Source organism: Accipiter gentilis, chromosome 8, assembly GCF_929443795.1.
Source record: "Accipiter gentilis chromosome 8, bAccGen1.1, whole genome shotgun sequence".
Taxonomy (NCBI): Eukaryota; Metazoa; Chordata; class Aves; order Accipitriformes; family Accipitridae; genus Astur; species Astur gentilis.
In genome coordinates, this window is record NC_064887.1 from 17111054 (window position 1) to 17130702 (window position 19649).

Here is a 19649-nt window from a genome sequence, read left to right on the forward strand (position 1 = left end):
GGAAATGCTACGCAGACAGGTTAATCACATCCCCCTCCTCTTCGCATCCCCTCCCTCTCCACTGTCTCCCTCGCCCCCCCCTCCCCTCCCCCCCCCCCGCTTTTCAGGGGCTTTGGAGGATTTTTTGCAAAGTTTCGCCTCTCTGAATCTGCTCCTCCACCGTCCGGCCTCGAAGGCGACCGAATTAAAAACAAAACAAAACAAAACAAAACAAAAAAACCCCCAAACCCAAACCCCAACCAAAACCAACCCCGAACTCGTCTTAGGGACAATAATCTCATTTGCAAAGAAAAATCCCTGGAATGGGGACTTATTGTAACGCCGTTGGGTAGCAGACTCAACTGCTGGGCTTTTTTCAATAAAGGAGCAAACTGCAGTAGAACGCCAGTTGGCTCCTCCAGCGCAGTTCTCCTAAATCATGATAGACAGATTGCGTGAAAAACAGGAATTCCAAAGAATTTCCTGCCCTGGGAACAGAAGTTAAGGCTATATTTAACAACATCTGAAGCTGTCAAGAATGCTTTGTGGTTGGATAACAGAGCAGAAAAATGTGAAAAATGCGGGCTACTGCTATACCAAATATGGAAATATTGTTACGTCTGGTGTCTAAATCCCCATCTGGAAACGCTTACGGCCATGAAAAGAAAAGACGCCACAACAGAAGCTAAAACTCTCCTCCCCGACCCCAAATCTTAAACTTCCACAAGGAAACACTACCCGAGGACGCCCAGCTCGGGCGGGGGACGCCGAACCCGGCGCTCCGCGGGCTGAAGGAGGAGGGCTGGCCGCCGCTGCCGGCCGCAGAGCCGGGCGCCCCGGTGCGCCCTTCGCATGGCGGGGCTGCCCCGTCCCGCCTCGCCCTCCCGCAGCGGCGGCGGCGGCACCCACAAAACGCCGGGCACCGCCGGGTCACCGCCCGCAGCGTGTAACGAATGTGACGCCGCCCCGCAAAGCGGCGCCGCGGTCGGTCTCGCAGCGGCTGGGGGAGGAAGGGGGGGGGGGGGGGGCGGGAGGGCGCCGGACAGATGTGTGCAGATGTGTGCAGATGTGTATGTGTACCTCCGTCGCCGCTGGCAGGGCGGGCGGGCGCTGGGGCCGCCCGCGGCCAGCTCCTGCAGGGCACCCAGCGGCACGGCCCCCCGAGGCGCACGGCTCCTCCGTTTCAACACCCCCGTCCTGAGGTGCACCTGCAGGGATAACGGGGGAAAACCCCACAGCCCGGCAGCCCCGTAGCGGGGAGCGGCCCGTCCCACGCCGAAACCTCCCACCCCCGCCCCGCTCCCCCCGGGGCGCGCGGGGGAGCCCCGGCGGGGCCCGGCGGGGGCGGGCGGCCGAGGGAGGAGGAGGAGGAGGAGGAGGAGGAGGGCGGGAGGCGGGGGACCCCCCGCGGCAGGGCCGCCGCCAGCGGCCGCCGTGCCGGGAGACGGGACGGGACGGGGCGGGGCGGGGCGGCCGCGCCGCGCGCCAGCCGCATTCCTGGGATGCCGCGAGCGCTGGACGCGGCCGCGGCCCGGAACGCGCGACGTCAGCGCCGCGGCGCACGCGGCGGCCCCGCGCCCTATATAAGGCGGTCGCGCCCGCCGCTGCCTCAGACCGCGCCGGCCCCGCTCCCGCTCGCCGCCTCCCGCCGTCCCTCGCTCCCGCCGGCGCTAGACATGGGCTCCGCGGGCACCCGCCCCGCTCTGGCGGCCGCCCTCCTCTGCCTGGCCCGCCTGGTAAGTGCCGCCGCTCTTGCCCCGGAGCCGCGGGGGGTGGGGGGGGTGTGTGGGGGGGGGGGGGAGGAGGCGGCGGCGGCGGCGGGTCGCTCCGCCCGGCTCCGCTCCCGGCACTCACCGGCCCCCGCTCCGCTCCGCAGGCTCTGGGCTCGCCCTGCCCCGCCGTCTGCCAGTGCCCGGCGGCCGCGCCGCATTGCGCCCCGGGCGTGGGGCTGGTGCCGGACGGCTGCGGCTGCTGCAAGGTCTGCGCCAAGCAGCTGAACGAGGACTGCAGCCGGGCGCAGCCCTGCGACCACACCAAGGGGCTGGAGTGCAACTTCGGCGCCAGCCCCGCCGCGCTGAAGGGCATCTGCAGAGGTAAGCGGCTCGCCCTCCGGCTCCCCCGGGAGACAAAAAAAACCACCCCGACACCCGGTCCCCGAAGCGCCGGGGTTCAGTAACTTCGAGCCCATGTATGGTTATGCTTTGTTGTCGGTAGCTTGGCAGAAAGGCACATGACTTCAGCGGTCTGGAATGCGATTCAGTATGTCTGGGCTCCGCGAAACGCACATAAGGAAAAGTGATTCCTGACTAACTTATTGTTCGGGCCCCGCGTCTCCGGGGGGGCTGTAGGGAGCTCCGCCGTAAATCGAGTTTAACAGACCAGCACGTACCTGTGCTTGAGCGAGCGATCCCCGCCGCTGACCCCCTCCTCTCCCTCCCTGTTGATCTCTGCAGCCCAGTCCGAGGGGAGACCGTGCGAATATAACTCCAAAATCTACCAGAACGGCGAAAGCTTCCAGCCGAACTGTAAACACCAGTGTACGTGCATAGATGGAGCTGTGGGCTGCATCCCGCTCTGCCCGCAAGAGCTCTCGCTTCCTAACCTGGGCTGCCCCAGCCCCAGGCTGGTCAAAGTCCCCGGGCAGTGCTGCGAAGAGTGGGTCTGCGACGAAAGCAAGGATGCGCTGGATGAGCTGGAAGGCTTCTTCAGCAAAGAGTTTGGTCTGGATGATTCTGAAGGCGAGCTAACCAGGAACAACGAGCTGATTGCCGTTGTGAAGGGGGGCCTCAAGATGCTACCTGGTGAGTATGGGCTAGTCTGTGTGACGGTGACAGCGAAGGGGAGGAGGCGGGAGGATGGCTGTGCGACTCCTTAGACCCCGATGGAAAGAAAGGAATGCAGCGAGAGGACACGGTTAGGCTAAGCCCTCCTTTTCTCTTCCAGTTTTTGGCTCCGAGCCACAAAGCCGAGCTTTTGAGAATCCCAAATGCATTGTGCAGACCACCTCCTGGTCCCAGTGCTCAAAGACGTGTGGAACTGGCATCTCCACGAGGGTTACCAACGACAATCCCGACTGCAAGCTCATCAAAGAGACCAGGATATGTGAAGTGAGGCCATGTGGCCAGCCTAGCTATGCCTCCCTAAAGGTAAATACAGACTCCTCCGGTGCTCCTCTTCTTTCCAGTCTGCTTCGGGTGGAGGGTGAAGGCTGGAGAAGAATCTCCTGCTAATGGTATTATTGCCTCTCCTTTTGCAGAAGGGGAAAAAATGTACCAAGACTAAGAAGTCCCCATCCCCAGTGAAGTTTACCTATGCCGGATGCTCCAGCGTGAAGAAGTACCGCCCCAAGTACTGTGGCTCCTGTGTGGATGGCAGGTGCTGCACGCCCCAGCAGACCAGGACTGTCAAGATCAGGTTCCGCTGCGATGATGGGGAAACCTTCACCAAGAGCGTCATGATGATCCAGTCCTGCCGATGCAACTACAACTGTCCGCATGCGAATGAAGCTTATCCCTACTACAGACTAGTCAATGACATTCACAAATTTAGGGACTAAGTTGTGTTGGGGGTGGGATGCTAAACAGAATTTTGAAGTAACCAGCCATGGAGGAAGGACCTTTGATGGAAATGGTGCCTTGCCCATTTGAGGGCAACAGTGACATGTTCCAAGAGTGCACTGTGCAACTGGACACTAATGCAACAGAGATTTAAGCATACTTAAAGCTTCATAGTACTGGAGCAACTTTACTGCTTCTTTTTGGAGCACCTTATCTAATTATGTACTGTTTTCTGTTTGTAAGTGATCAGATAAATGTTTTGTTCCGGTTATAAAAACTTCTTTTGATCCTGTTCAATTTAACACTATTGCTTCTCCCCTCTCCCTCCATCTTCTCCCACCCTTTCCCAACCAACTTGGAAGTTACATTCCTTCCTGAGGTGGGCACTTGTGGGGTGTTCACAGTGGCAGCTATTGTGTACCAACTGTAGTTTAATGGCAAACAGAAATCAGTTGTTTTAAAGCTGAGTATTTTATTTATCAAACTGTAGCTTTTTTTGTTTTTCCTTGAGTTTGTTTTGGGTTTTTTTTTTGTTTTTTTGTTTTTTTTTTTTTAACCCCTTCCAGCCCCTGTAATACTGGAATAAGTTGTAAATGATTTTAATTTTATATTCAATGAATTGAAAGATTTATTTATGGAATTAAGCATTTAATAAAGAAATATTTACCTAGCTACTCTTAGTAGAGCATTCTGATGGGCAACAGACTTATATCCAGCAAATGCAAGAGCTTTCTGTGAAAACTTTTGACTTCTGAAAATTAAAACAAGCTCTACTACAGCTGCAGCAATGAACTAAAAAGCTGAGTCTAATTCTTCGGGTAAATGACGTTTCTGAAGTGGTTGGTGTATGCAGTCTGCAACCCCATGCTCTAGAAAGTATTTACAGAAGAAGCTTCTCAGCATTGAAAGCAAATGTTTGATAGAAAGACTGAAATGTTAATTAGACTGTCAGATCACTCAAACTGTCCTGGAATTTGCAACATAAGGTACTTCATTAGAATGCAGTGCATGCACAGTGATGTTGAACATTGGGGTGGAAGTGGTCGTCAGGTCTCGCATTTTTTGGTGGCTGCTTTTTGCAAATTAATACATTGCTGTGGCAGAAGAATGTTTCCTACGGTCTGCAGGAGGTAGTTTGCTTTCACTAAATTCAAATTAAATGAGCTTGAAGCAATGACTTTTGTTAATCCTAATAACCCAGTGATGAAAAGTAAACATACTGTTAACAGGAGAAGAATGTGAGGAATTTCAAGTACTTCTCCAACAGAGTAAAAGGCAAAGCAGCTACTCTTCCTCACCTCCCCTTCCCACTTTTTAAATATGTAATTACACTTTATACTGTGGGACACAGATGACATTTGGCTAACCGAGGGAGTCGTAAGGTAGCTAGCTGGCATGCGGTAGGAAAATGACATTTAAAAAAATGGACTAGACTAGGATCTGAGAAAGCGGCATCAAACATTTGTATTATTCTGGCTAGCATAAAGCTGTGCTGCAGACAAGACCGAAAGGAAACCTGCACCAGGGTTGGGTTTTTTTCCCCTCCTCCTTGTGACTGGTTGGTTCTCTGGCAAAATACCCTCTCATAGTCTTTAGTAAGAAAGCTACTTCTCATAAAAACCAGAAACTGATTTTGAGGTTTTAGAATTGTGAAGGGCTGTCATCCAGTGTCAGAGGCAGAAGTGGTTAAGAGTCAACTTTTTATTAGATTAGACATAAATATTTCAATAAAATAAATGGCCAAATATCTCAGAAGCTTATCTCTGGCAGCTAATGCTTTGCCTGAGAAATTACAGCCATCTCTCTTCTGCTCAGTCAAGTTCTCTCCCCGAAGGCATTCAAAACTTGAGCTGTTTTGGAATTCACCACCTGGCCACCAGCCTCAGCTGTACCTAAACTTGTCTGTACAGTTATTTGTTGACAGTAAAAGTGTAAAATGTGGTGAAGCACTTCTGTTTGGCTTCTACGTACATTTAGCACTGAACATTTCACTACATCAGCTGCTCACTGAGAAATCATCAGGTTAACCTGTCAGGTTATTGCGTGGAGAGAGGAAGAGGAATACACTGCCCACAGACACACAGCAGCTGCATGCGCATTCCTCGCCATCCCCACTGTCGGTTATACTTGAGTGACACCCATCCTCAAACCAGCGTAAGTAACAGTTCCTCGAAAAATTACATATACATGTGACTATGCTGTGTGCGTAGACTCTATGTCTGTAATGTGCACACCGCATACAAACCGAAGTGGCTCTTCCAACTTCTGCCTAAAGTGGGGCTCTAGCTAGGCCCTGGATTTTACAGCCTGCACTTTGGGCTTTGCATGTTTCATCGAGTAGAGGGATGGTTCTGTAATCTGCTCAGTAGAAAAACGTGCTGTTGGGAGAGCAAGGGCTGCAGAGGCACATCAGGCAAACATAAGAGTAAAATATACTAAATGAAATTATCCCGCTGTGAAGAGGGGGAATGAGCCCCGCTAAAACGAACCGCAAGTCTTCCAGAGCTGGGATCTCACACCAACTGATCGTCGCCCATACAGTCCTCTCTTCACGTTTTCGCATTTCACAATTACGCGGCAAAACTACTAAACCCCACAATTCCCAATACCGCAAAAGCAATCACCGTCATTTTCTGTCCATCACCTTTGCGCTCGCTTTGAAATCTCTCTATCCTCTGTCGTCCCCGCAGAAAGAACCCTAGATACTAGGCACGAAAATGTAACTGATAAAAGCGTGGGTTCCTTTAAGCGCAGTCAGCAGGGCTTACAGGTAAGGTCAACGAGCACGACTATAATCTTATTTCTTGGCCAAGCCCTCCAACGTCGGTGTCTGTCCTCAGGAAGACCACGGGAAGATGAGGAGTGGGGACCGGAGTGAACAGCGGACGTGACGAGCGGCAGCAGGTTTTCAGCACGTCCCAACGCCCGGCCACCAGAGCGGTTCAGACCCTGCCAGCAAAGCCACCCGCGCCGCGGGGAGCTCCCCCGAGCCGGCCGGACAGCGGAGCACTCCTGGCCACGCCACGGGGCCGAGCGGCACGGTGCAGCCCCGGCTCCGGCCGCCCCCCCGGTCCTTCGGCTCTCTCTTCTTACGCTGCTCCCATTAGTCACGGAGCACCCCCGGCCCCACCAGCCGGCCTGGGGCGAGTGCCGGGGTCAGCCGAGGATGGGCCGCGGCGGCCCGGGGCAGCGGCTGTGCCACCGCGCGGTCTCTTAGGACCGGGGACCGCGCAGCCTCGTAGGGGACGCGCGTAGTTGCAGGGGTTTGGCGGCGGTCAGCTCTAGCTATCGGAGCGGGGTCACACACACAGGCGTCCCCGCTCACGCAGGCAGCGCAGCGACGACGACGTCCCTGCCTCCTCAGGCGCTGCACCACAGGAGACGCAGTAAAAGCAGGGGTATGCAGAAAAGGGACTTCCGCAACTGCATTAAGTCCTCGCTCCTGGGGTGCTGCTTGCCCACTCTTCTGAACGAGCAGCAGACGGAGCAAAGGCCAACTTCTGACCGACAGCGGGACAGCCAAGCTGCTAACTAACCCTCGCTGAGCTGAGCCACGAGAACCTCTACACTCCATATATAAACCACCGCCGAGCCCGCAGCATAGCAGCCCCCGCTGGGCTGGCTAACCCTCCAGGGGACACCTCCTGGGAATCAGGCCCGTCTCCCCACTACTGCGGGGAAGCCAGTGGGCTGCGCCGCAACAGGCAGAGACACCACGGATCAGCAGGATTGCCGCGGGAGGCCTTCCAGAGCTCACTGTCCACCGAGGCTGCACGAATCCCCCACAGGTCTTGAGGTCTGAAACAAGAAAGTTTGCAGTGAGCAGACTTTCGGGGCTGGAAGTCAAGCCTACCTACCTACCTACCTACCTACACAGAAGCAGTTAAATGTGTCACACCAGCAGCTTGCTCTTGCCAGATGCTTGCCCATCTGAGCTGATCCTGCAGAAAAGCACTTGGACGCACATGCGCATTTTCATTTACTCCTCTTTAATCAGTGGAACTATTTCCGTGCAGTGGCCAGAGTGCTTAGCACACAGCAAGCGAAGGCTGTGTAGTTTTACCGGCTGCTCTGCCTCAAGCCTATTTTTTCATGTAGACATGTCCCTGTTTCCATCATCACAATTTTTTTCTCCACATTACATAGCCACATATAAAACAGCACATAGAAACGTGGAGGTGCCACAGTGAAAGCAGTAACATACAAGCAGCTTTGGAGATACCTGTAAATACATTTCAATTCGTGAACAACTGAACTGCATTGAACTGCAGTTGAGACTTGGCATCTAGAAAATGCAAATGCCGTAGAAGACTTCAACCAACAAAATGATACCATAAGCATGTCTGTATTATCCTGTAAAGACCAAACACCAAGAAACTGAATAGATGGTATCCAGCATGCTATGATGATTTTTTTTTTCCCCCCAGAAAAACTACAGAGCTGTGACTCCTACATACACAATTTATATTGGAGAAGATCCTGAGAGACCCCAAGGCACGATTCACATAGGCAACTTCATCCGTCTTGAATTACAACCACTTACGGGCTGGAATGCAGCAACTGTCCAGGAGGAAAAGATTACACAAGATTTTGTAAGGTTTTCGTTTACTAAACAGAAGAAATTTAAAGGTAGGGTGCATAGATTTGCCCAGATGGGAATCTAGCTAGGACACACACATTAACAACTTCACCTCATGATGAATGGACGTTCAATAAGAATGAAGGGACTTCATTATAAATATCGGTTAAACAGTCAGCAGTGTAGTCCAGCAATATTTTGAGAACACGGGTTAAACACCAGATCAAAAGAAGCCCAGTATATCAGCTGAGTCAAAGACACCAGTTTCTCTGAAGCTACTGATTTCCTTCAGCATCTCAAACCAAGAAGGTTAGATCCTAATTAGTTCATGAATTTGACAAAATCGGACATCAAGACATCACGGCTGTAAAACCAGCAAGTCTATTAATGAGAACTTAAAACAGGAAAATACGTTTTGTTACACAGAAGCAGATACTTGTGCTGTAGTGGAACAATCCCATTAAAACCAATATGGATGACCAAGCACAGCAGCAAGTAGAGGTTGGGGAAGAAAGGTCAACAAAGAGACACCGCTGAGAGTTTAGATAGTGAAGGGGACTTCTCAGGCAAGCTGTTAATGCCACCCCATCTGCTCTTTTTCCTGAATATCTATATCTCATCCACCAACTTAATTTTTACCTCACTTGGGCATCTCTCTACTCCCTCTCGGCACTCTTGACAAAATGGACAAGTTCTGGGGCTACAATACGATTCAGTAGAAAACCTGGAAGCAAGGAGTGGAAAGGCAGCAGCAGCTTTCACAGTCACTTCTTCCTCCTTGAGGCAGAACTGGGATGACAGGAAGAAAGTGGCAATGTGATTTTTTAAAAACACTTTTGCTTTCTCTGCCAGCTGGAGTCATGCAGGAACCAGCCAGCTCCCAGCGTGGTAATTTGTTCTCTAAATCAAGACTCTCTCCCCCCTCTCATTTCTATCCCTGCTTCTTTGGCAGATTATTTTTAACCCATTCTGAACTGCCATGCAACCCTGCAAACAGCTGTACTGATGTAAGTGATGCAAAAAGAAGCCTAATGAAAAAGGATTAGATAAATATGAGGACTACTGTGCCAGTTTAAAAAATGACAACAACAACAAAAAATCCACTGTTGCTATCACTAGTAGAAGCCAGGGAGTCCAGAAAGACTTCCCCTTGCCCCAAAGGTAGGCAGGGCTCTAGTTGCTTTCCATATTTTATCACTCTATTGATTTTTTCTCTGCCAAAACGCCTACTACAGTAAGATAGCCTGGAAATGCTTTTCGGCAGAAGTTAGGAGTGGTGAAATCAGGCCAAGCCAGGGGAACTTTGCTTCCAAAACAAAAAGATGTTACAACGCACAGAGCCAGTGAGGGAAAGAAGCTCTTGCAATAAAAGCATCATTAGACCTAAGTCACTGTCCGATGGGTCGCCAAGACCCAGCAGAACACAGTGTGAACACATTTCTGTTATCAAATCACAGACAGGCAGGCAGCAAAATAACTATCCTTGTTTTTTTTTCCTGGTTGTACATGTCACCTGCAACTTCTCTTTCAGTTTCAGTATTTATTTCAAGTTGGTTTTGCTGCCATTTCTTGTTTGTCTTGCATACATGTGACTTCCTTCCATGTCACCACAAATTTCCACCAAATAAAACCATATGCACTGCCATAGCAACATTTTAATACAAACACAGGGTAATCTTTGTTCACTGAAGTACACAGTTGTTCTTTTTTTTCTCTTATTAACAGAACCTGCATCTGCATACAGTTTAACTGAATGTCATAGCAACAACATAAACACAAATCCAAGATATTTTTTCCTTTGGAGGGAGGAAGAATAAATGTTTTCAGGAAAAGAGCGTGGGACTTAAGAAAGCAGAATGAAATGTTTGTGACCAAATATGGCCTGAAGTTACATCATCACAGCTGTATATTTACTCTTTGAAAGCCTGCTCTTGCAAGGTGTTATACATTCTCAGTTCCTACAGATGTCAATAGAGAACAGCCGTATCTGCCTAGCAGGGCAAGGTCTGAATCACAGCTACACTTAAATGCAACACATAGGCGGGACTTGCTATCGGCACTATGGTGAACTGAGAAATTTATGTACTTTAATAGACTAGAGTACATGTTCTACACAGTAAACAGTTTTACTCCTAATGCAAAGTAAAACCGCACTGTTTGTCTGAAGTCACAAATATTGGTCCGGCATGCCTCTAAGACCTAACGCCAAACACACACTTTGCAGCATGACCCTCTTCTCTATGGACCAACAACTCCTAATGTGGAGATAAATACAGTAAAACCTAGACTTCAGATGTGTTCATTCAAAACTTAGCTGTTATGCTGACAGGGGGTATAATGTTGTTTACCAATGACAACTCAGCAACTTATGCCTCATACCCCCAAGAAGTTATACAAAAAAGGAAAAGAACCAAGTTCTCTCATATGGCTGACTCAATCCTACCTCTCAGCTATTGCTATGCGCTTAGCTATGCTCTATTTTTGTCCTTTATAGCTTGTGAAAGGGATGACTTCATTAAGCTTTTAATTTTTTTAAGCAGCATGTTCATTCAGGACAAGAGCCTTTATTCCTTGCTTTGTAAGCTGATGGTCCTTCAGCTCAAGCATACTGTGAGGGTTCAGGGTTTGAAACCTGAAAAGTCTAAACATTAAAAGAAATGCCATAACAATGCTACACACAAAGAGCTTGTTCCTTCTGTGACAAGTAGTTTATAGAGGAAAATAAGAGAGTAAGCGTAGTAGGCATGAAATCAAGCACTCGGCGCAAGCTGGTGTTGAATGATGAAGATTAAAACAACATCACACAGTTTTCATTCACAGACGTCATCTGTGCTGAATCAAGGCAGTCCTGTAGGGATCCTCGTATAATATGATTACAATAGTATGTTTTCAAAATGGACAGAACTGAAGTCTTCCAGGCAGCCTCAGCTCCATGTCTTAAATATCAAGTGCTTGACCAGAAATTTAAAACCACAGCTTTTAAAGATGCATTTTCTTTCTCCAGTTTATTACAAGATGCTCGTTCTGGGTTAAGTCACTCAGAAAGGAACTGAAAACTTCCCCTAACTGCCTATGAAAGCGTTAAAAACCATCTGCCTAGCCAAGAAGTGCATAAACTTTGATTAAATCAGTAACCTTATTATTATGAATTACCACTGTTGCAGCTGTGCTTATACACAACACATTCAGTGGGACTTGCTATCAGCACTACCGTGAACTTAGAAATTTATGTACTTTTTTAGACTAGAGTACATGTCACCTGGCAGCGGTAAGGCTGTGCATTTAGCCAGAGACCATTGTTTTGATTCATTTTTATAAACAAAAATGGAAAAAGTTTAGCAAAACTGCATAAAAATACCTGAATTCCATCTTGGCTTGCATTTGATGAATCACCACTGCTCAAACCAGTGTAACTGTTAACAAAACTAAATAAAAAGAGGTAAATAGTAACCTGGGAATGAATGGCAAATGCTACTACCAAGGTCTTTTACTTTCAATTTGATTAACTCTGGAAGATGACTCCCAGCTTTGGGAAGTTTCAGTTCTAGTAACCACCACAGGAATGCTCCTTAATTGTTTTTTAAAACCTTCTTTAAGGTAGGAAAAGATTTAAATCTGAAGGATAGATTTAACAGCATCTTGATTTAGAAAACAAGTTGCATTTGACTCACAAGGAAGCTTAAACTAGATTTATGTAAGTAAAAAAGGCAGACAAACCCTTTCATACAATTAATGAAAACCTCCAAGACTGTAGGAAAGTAATGCAAATCACTAATCTGTGTTCCTCAGCCAAAGACTAATCACACACACATGCAGATCAACACATATTTGCAGCACTCTCATTTCCACTGTGCACTATGAATCTTAACAGAAATGCTATGCTTTTACTCCAGATGAAACATTTTCTGGCAAATGAACTGTGGCAGTTTTGCTGTTCTGCTCTTTTTATCGATGTTATTATGAACGAGTTCAAGACTGGTTTAAAGTAATTTGTGGCTACCAAGTCAGCGTGCCGTAATCACTGATTAGGAAAAGCTTATTCACTTTCACTGAACTGAAAAAATATGAAAGCAGCACCTACAGCTAGGAATCCTGGTCCTTTAAAAAGGGTTAAAAAAACAAACATTGAAACAAGAGGTGGGCAGAGGACCAACAATGACTAAAAAAGAAAATACAGCCCAGGTGGCTACTGCCAGGCAAGAAGAAAAACTTCCCTGTTTTACCAGGGGTTGCAAAACACATGAGGGAAAGGACACGTGATACTACTGTGAGAAAAAATAGTATGTGACTACAAAAGTCTGATGCTCTTTTCAAACTTCAGTAGCTAGATGTCATTTTTAATGACAATTTGTTTGCAAAAGTGTGAAAAAAAATATTCTAAAACTCTGAACATCCAAAAAATCCTCTCCACGCAGCATGACTGGTAAGGAACCAACAGCCTGGTGCCCTGAAGCCTAGACTGAGAGTCTGGAAGCCCAAGCCCTCTCCCATGTTGGTGCCATGACCTCCTGTCACGTCAACAAGTTCCTTCACTGCTTTCCATTGTCTTTCTACCTGTAATGACTGAAAAAACACCTCCATGGCAGTTTAGTGTGCATCCTGTGCCACCAACTTTTGTCACAAAAGGTGCTAGTCTCAAGCAGGAGACAGACTGGGGTAACAACCTCACAGAGCTGTTTACAAAGCGATCATGTCCTTAAGACTTTACAGGTTCTGACTTAGCTAGACCCTTGCAAACTAACCCCAAGTGCCTGTGCTGATTCCTGAGAACTCCCTGGTGCAAGTGTGCAGAGCGGCCCACCTGTCTCACACCGCTCACAGCACACGCTGTTCTCATCCTCCAACAGACCCCACAGACACAGGGGACTTCGATACAGTGCTAAGTGGTCTGGGATCTAGAAATCTTATCAGAAGTTAGCAACAGATTTGTATTGTCAGCAGATGATACAGTACAGGACTTGTTTTTTAAGGTTTATTTGTTTTTAAGTAGGTAAATTTAGTTGATACTTCAGTAAATATTTACAATATCTGGCTTCAGCAGGTAAACTAGTAATATGAGATGAATAACAGAACAAGATGCAACCAAGTAAGAAAAAAAAAAAGCATTGCACCAGGCACCAAATTGTCACCACAGAATATTAAAGTCAGGAGGTAAGACCATCTGCAGCAGCTCAGCATGACAAAGAAATAACCTAAAAGAAAATTAATCTAATGAAACATCAGTGGTTTTTTCCAGTAAGTTTAAGCATTAAGACTCAAATCCATGTAAAAATACAAATATGTGATCAGATATTTAAACTCAGAAATCAGACACTCAGCTGTTCGGGTAAAAGGAAAAAAAGAATATTGCTGAAACTAACTTGGAAACTTTAAATTTGAGTCACCCTGATTTATTAAAGATACATGGACAAAAGGCTGCAATTAAATAAGAATATAATTTTTTCTGGAACCAGCAATTCCCCATCTCTTTATTTACATCTCTAAATATGCGTTTCTAAATCCAAAAATAGGCTGGTAGTTTGGAAGTGCTGCCTTTAGTGAAGGAAGCCAAACCAAGCCTCTGAATACACAGTTGTATAAAAAAAGATTAAATTAAATTAAAGAAAAAAATATAAAATGCTCATTCCACCCTCTTCTCTCAAAGAACCATCATGAACTGTCCCGAATTTCCCCTTCTTCCATAGATGAAAGGGATGAACTTTCACTGTCCGAGTTCTCTGTACGTTCACTGGCATCTGAGGGTGTAGGACACAAACAAAAAACAAGCAAGCAATTAGTTTCAGCAATGTTGTTTGCTCATCAAACAAAAGCAGTTTCGTACTTTCTTTTCCTTTTAATCACACTTTCCTTGAGGACAGCTATTTGATCAGACATAACCAGTCTTGTAACATGGGATAAAGCCCTAGGTAGGACCTTGTTGTTGAAGGAGAAAGCAAGACAATATTGAGAATTTCTTTCAGTTTTTAAATCTTGGTCTTTCAGTCAAGTAGATAAGCAGAGTATCCCACACAAAACTCTTAATCCACTGAGACTTTCAAACTGTTCTCTTGGCTTATTTGTTTTCAATGTTGTTTTCTGGGTTGCTACAAACATATATCACAACTGTAATGAATTACATATCATTTACACTTTTATTAGCATTTCAGTTAAGATGAGGAACTACTCAGAAATTCTAAACGGAAATGGAAAATTAAGATGATGCACCTATGTGCTCCTTCTACATGTTCCAGCATCCCAAAGATGGTGTTAAGCTGCGTGAATCCGTGAGCTAAGGCTGATGAGGTTAAAGGTGCACAGTAACTTCTGCTTTAAGACACAGCTGTCGTGCTCTGCTGAGATTGTATTGTGAAGCACTCATTTCCCAAACTGGTCTTGAGCCTCACACCCCGAGACTCCTTCTTTAACAAGCACTGACCCCAGTCACCTTGTGCTGAGGTCACCAAATGCCACTGGTCAGCGGCACTCAAGCACCACAAAAATAAACTACAGCAAAGTAGGCCCATGATTCACACTCTGCTCTCATTGTTATTTCCAGTATTTGATTTGACTACGAATTTAAAGAAGTTTTTGAGCATTTAGGAAACATTATGAACAGGGAGCTGATGAAGTATAGTTACTGTCTTGTCAAGATAAGTTCTACAGCTGGCAAACATAGATAACACATAGGACACAGTGTGCACCTGTACAATTTCAGTGGAATTTGTTCAAGAAAATAGAAGCATTTCACCCAGAAACATTGGAGGTCACATTTTGTCTACACTAAATCTAGTGTATAATCAATTAACATTTATATGCCAGATATGTACTGAGTAATGCACAAAGTAAGGATTGTTTTTGCCCCTAAGTCCTGTGAAAGCTTCTATAATCCCCTACTATCTTCAGCCATGACTGACCTTGTATGCTGCAATCGGAGCACCTGTAGTTTTTGCTATAAGCAAGTCAAGCATCAAAACATCGCATAAAAGAACATGGCAATCTTCTGACTCACAGCGAAGCTCAACAGACAAATTTTAGCTTTAGTTTAGTCTGTTACAGTAAGCCTTATTTAACAGGAATTACAGATTGTCTTCACTCAAAAAGAACATATTTTTGTGGTGTTGATAGCATTGCCTATAAATTAAGGTTGCCCAATCCTTCCCACCATAAAGCTGTCTGCAGTTTACTTATAATGTAAAATTTGAACTCTGTGTTTAAATTTTTTAGTGCCAGTTTCCATCCTCAATCATTATTTTTCTTATTTTTTGGAAAGTTTCAACCAAAATACTTCAGCCATTTCTGAGAACAAGGCTAGGAGAAACAGGCTTTGTCCTCATTATATTCTAGCAGTTTGTCTTTGAAGGTGCGCGGCTCTAGCTCTTCGCCAGTCTTTGGGGGTAGTAACTTGAACTGCAGGGGAATGGTGATCTTTCCCCAGCATGTGCCTATTGCTGTGGCTATGAAAACTTGCGTCTGTTCTTCCTGGGGAAGGGGGGAGATCTGAGATTGCTCAGTAAAGAAACATCATTTTAGCAGTTAAATCCCACAAGACTTTGTTTCTTGTACTAGCCTGTGTCCTTTGTAAACAGACCCTGGAGGGCTATGGTAGTTTGGAGCCCCCATGCTCCGGCAGACACCCTGCCAGACATCCACTCATCAATGCGGCAGCTGTTTGCCTGGAATGCAAAAGGGAGGTCAGCCGGACAGGCGCTCTGAGACAACTGTCCCTCTGGGTGCACATGCAGAAGGCAGAAAGGAAAGGCAGTATTGGTAGAGATAGGATAAGCAAGAGCAGGATGGATGGCTTAGGAGGAGCATGCAACTGATAGAAAAAGCCATACATGGTGAAGAAACTGGACTGCAAGAAACGCACAAGATGCTGCAGCAGAAAGGTCACTTCTTGGGAGATGGGCGTGGGCTGAAGTACCCCTCTGATTACAACAGACTTCTCCCTGGAGAGTCCGGAGGTGAACCCAAGATTTCCACTCTTAGCAATTATCTGTGAATGCAACTGGCACAGCAAACTACTCTTTTTTTCTCTTTTATTCTTTAAAGATGACACACCACAGAAGAGCACAATGATTGTGCCACACTTCAACAAAAGTGGTATTTTGTCTTCGAGTGGAGTAACAGCAACAAAAAAGCCCACCTACTTTTATATTAATGTTCTGAACATGCTTTTCCTGAAAGAATATGGAGTTACTGTGGCAGGCGTCCACTCTTAACAGAAAAAGCTTCAAGAACACAGGGTCCAAACCAAACTCAAAGCTGAAGTTAAGTGTTAATATGTTAGCTAAGAAAATGTACAAAAATAAATGATGATAAATGTTGTGAAAATCATGCTATTTTTGCTATTAGCTATAATCTTTTGCTATGTTATACCCAAGACATCTCAACAGGGAGCTATGCACTTGATTTTTATGGAATCTATAGAAACAGTTAAAAAAAGAAAAAAGATTAAGAAAATTAATGGTTCCCAAAACCTGAAATAGCTGCCAGCGTTCCCTGAATACCAGCTTCAGGGATGACTGCTAACTGAATGATCCCTGCAGCAAGAGGAAGGTTACCGTCTTGAAGATACACACTTGCACTGCCCTGTGACAGAGCTGTCGGCGCTTCCTCAGCTACTTCTACTCTGCCCTTTTACAGAATCAGCTAGTTGCTGCGGCAGCACAACCTCAAAACATAGTTGTTCAATCAACACTTACTTGAATCTATACTCTTAAAAGTACAACCTCTCTACTAGCTCAGAAGACAATCACAACCACTCTATTCAGATTAAGTCTATGAGTCAATCAATTTTAATTCCCTCCTGACATCTAAATCATAGCGGTAGGACTGACTACTGAAAAGCAAGGGACCTAGATCAATAAATAATGGACAAACTGTAAGTACCTAGTTCCCTTGTACCCCAGTATATATATGTGCACTCGTAGGGTGCATATCAGAGGACCTAGTTGCTCAGACAAAACTCCTACCTTCACCCCTGGCAGGGTGCCTCACTCCCAGGAGCTCTTGCAGTGCATAGCACAAGAAATGTTTGCATGCCATTTCTTTGAGAGCAGATTGCTCTAATGGATCACTTAGTGTCATCTAGGCAGAACAGCCAAGATCGATGAATGTTTGATATCACTGGCACAATATTCTCAGTCTCACATTTATTCAGCCAAATTATATACATATAGAGCCATGATCGAGTTGCCACAGGGCAATAGCCATTGCAAATGTATTTCAAAGCTTTTCCTCAGAATCTGTAAAAATTACAGACTGGCCCATCACTGAAAAGTATGGAATTTCATAACTAAGGAGGCTAGCTGGAGGACTATGAGACAAGGGAACGGATTCCCTGTATCAGCAGCTGCAGAAAGTGAAGGCAGGACATCAAGCCTTTATACTGGGGAGAAAGATGGAAGATGGAAATTAACTTCAAAACTAGAGTACAAATTCCTGCTAGACCTAGACTCTCCTGTAAGTTAACTCCAAGATGAAAGTTCTCGCTCAACTAAGTACTTTTTGAAAGATAACACTGTCCTTTTAAGCCACCTGAAAAGCTACCTTGCCATTACGATTTCTAATAACTATTCTGTAATTCAGAATTATCTATCCAATGTTAGGTGTTAGGCTAGGAAATAAAGGTGAATGATTCCTTTGTATGATTAGCAGGCTTACTTAAAACTCAACTTCCCCAGACAGCTTTGACCTTCTAGAAATAACCAACTCTGTCAAACTTTGCTATACACAAAACTTAGCTGAAGTCTGAAAAGTTGTTCTACCTTAGTGGCTAAAACTATACAAAAAAGGAATCAAGCACCCATAAGCAAAGTTAGGAAAAACACATACAATACAGCTTATGGATGTAAGCCATCAGAGCATTCACAACAGCTTTTTTTATAGCAATCTTTTAGATTCAGAGGGAAATAAAAGACATACTGCATATTCCTGGCATTATTAATAGGAGTATCCTTAATTATTGTTTATTTAACTAAAACATCTAAGTATAGCATAACAGGAAATAAATATATGCTTACCTTGGCCAAGAACCACCATGTCATTCTTCAATGTTTTCAAGACCACAAATAATGTTGGATACTCAATTATTACTTTGCCTTTCAAATTGTCCAGGAGGCTTCTACTGGCATCCAATTCATTGTACCTTAAAAGTAACAGGGAAATTTATTTTGGATTTTAATACTACCAAGGACATAATGTACACTTGGAGGCAGGGAGGGGGAACACTTTTGGGCAATTCACAGGATTTTCAGATGATATGATGTTCAGAATAATTACTTTATGATTCAAATTACATATCCAGTCTTATTATCAACTTCATTTTTTTTTAAACCATCCTCGCATCTAAGCATAAGAACAAGAGGAGAATCAAAGTCAAATATATGTTTTATGAGTTCTTAATGAGTATCTTTACCAAGACTGAATATGGACATAGGGTTATCAAAATGGATATATTTGCTAAAACCAGATTCTAAATTAAAAATAACACTTAATGTTCTACTTATGGGCTTTAACACTACAGGTTTAATTTACATAGTTAGTAGTGTACCTTATTTAACATGTTTGCTTATGAATTATCAGTGAAGTACTGGGAAGATGAAATAAAAAGCATATCTGAACAACTACTAAAGCAAAGGTATATTGGAAGCACTTAGAACTCTGGTTTTGTAGAAGGGTGGGCTCCGATACCCAGAACATTGGGGCAATAATTTCTAAAAGACTAAGCAAATCTCTGCTTACAGCACCATCTGCAAGAAACTCCTTGTAGAAATCTTGTATGTGTGTGCTACAAGGGGCGCATGACTTGGATGAGCAGTCCCTTCCCAGAAAAGGGCTCCTCTTCACCCTGGAGGGTGAAGCCAGGTACATAGCAAATGATGCCACAGTAATAAGAAGTAACTGAGCATCTTCTCCATAACTATTTCCTAGAACTGTAATATTCTCTCCCAACTCTCTAACTGGAAACCTGGACATGGGATTTTGGAGAAAGGAAGGGATATTTCAAAGCCCTCTGAAAGAGACACCCTGTTGCTTTCACTTGCTGTAACTGTGGCATCCAACAGATGCTCTGATATTATTACACTGCAATCTGAGTTATGCAATTCTTTCTGTAATCAGCATTATTAAATTACTACTAAGCTATTGTATCAGTTAAAGGCAAATGAAGTTCAAAACCAAAATAAACTGTAGGCAATAAGTGGAGTACTTCCCATAGCTGCTTTACCTCCTCTGATCATTAACATATTATGCAGTTGGGTTTTCTTTTGCCAAAAACAACACTGGATGGGTGAAGGAAATTATATACTTTATGATTTACAGTAATATGTGATTAAGAACAGTATATCAGAGGAGTCAGCACACAAGAATAATATTGAAGGTAAAACAGGATTTGAGTTCTTGGGATTTAAGGGAAACTTAAGTTTGAGCAAAAACTATTTCTCTCTCATATTCAACTTCAATCATCATGAAAATATTTGGTTTCATGTTTCTCTCAACCCAAAGTAATTATGACCTCTTCTTACTGAAATCCTTTAAAAGGGATAACAGTA

At 45.2% G+C, this 19649-nt stretch overlaps 2 protein-coding genes across 9 annotated transcripts in view; one reads left to right on the forward strand and one right to left on the reverse strand.

The window, feature by feature from the left end:
• The first annotated feature begins 1481 nt into the window (after positions 1-1481).
• Positions 1482-4580, forward strand: CCN1 (cellular communication network factor 1). Its single transcript, XM_049807489.1, has 5 exons — positions 1482-1715; positions 1856-2072; positions 2433-2780; positions 2923-3125; positions 3236-4580. Exons 1-5 carry the CDS (start codon positions 1482-1484, stop codon positions 3533-3535), a joined length of 1302 nt encoding a protein of 433 aa, XP_049663446.1. The 3' UTR covers positions 3536-4580.
• Positions 4581-4773: 193 nt separating this feature from the next.
• ZNHIT6 (zinc finger HIT-type containing 6) overlaps positions 4774-19649 on the reverse strand; it is a 46199-nt gene continuing 31323 nt past the window's right edge. For 3 of the 8 annotated variants that reach the window (XR_007506904.1, XR_007506903.1, XM_049807491.1), the window contains 2 exons: positions 18120-18244; positions 13074-13850 (listed from right to left, as the gene is read on the reverse strand). Coding sequence is in view for 2 of the 8 variants with exons in the window: in XM_049807491.1 (XP_049663448.1) it covers positions 13765-13850; positions 18120-18244 (211 nt within the window). In the remaining 6 variants the exon portion in view is untranslated. Of the gene's footprint in view, positions 7335-13073; positions 13851-18119; positions 18245-18840; positions 18947-19649 lie in introns of those variants that run through there. The other 5 variants (XR_007506906.1, XR_007506905.1, XM_049807490.1 and 2 more) reach the window with 4 other exon arrangements.

Coding starts and splice junctions, on each gene's coding strand:
- CCN1 (XM_049807489.1), top strand. CDS start 1,482: ATGCCGCGAGCGCTGGACGCGGCCGCGGCCCGGAACGCGCGACGTCAG. Junction 1,716..1,855: donor TCCTCTGCCTGGCCCGCCTG/GTAAGTGCCGCC, acceptor TCCGCTCCGCAG/GCTCTGGGCTCGCCCTGCCC. Junction 2,073..2,432: donor GCTGAAGGGCATCTGCAGAG/GTAAGCGGCTCG, acceptor TGATCTCTGCAG/CCCAGTCCGAGGGGAGACCG.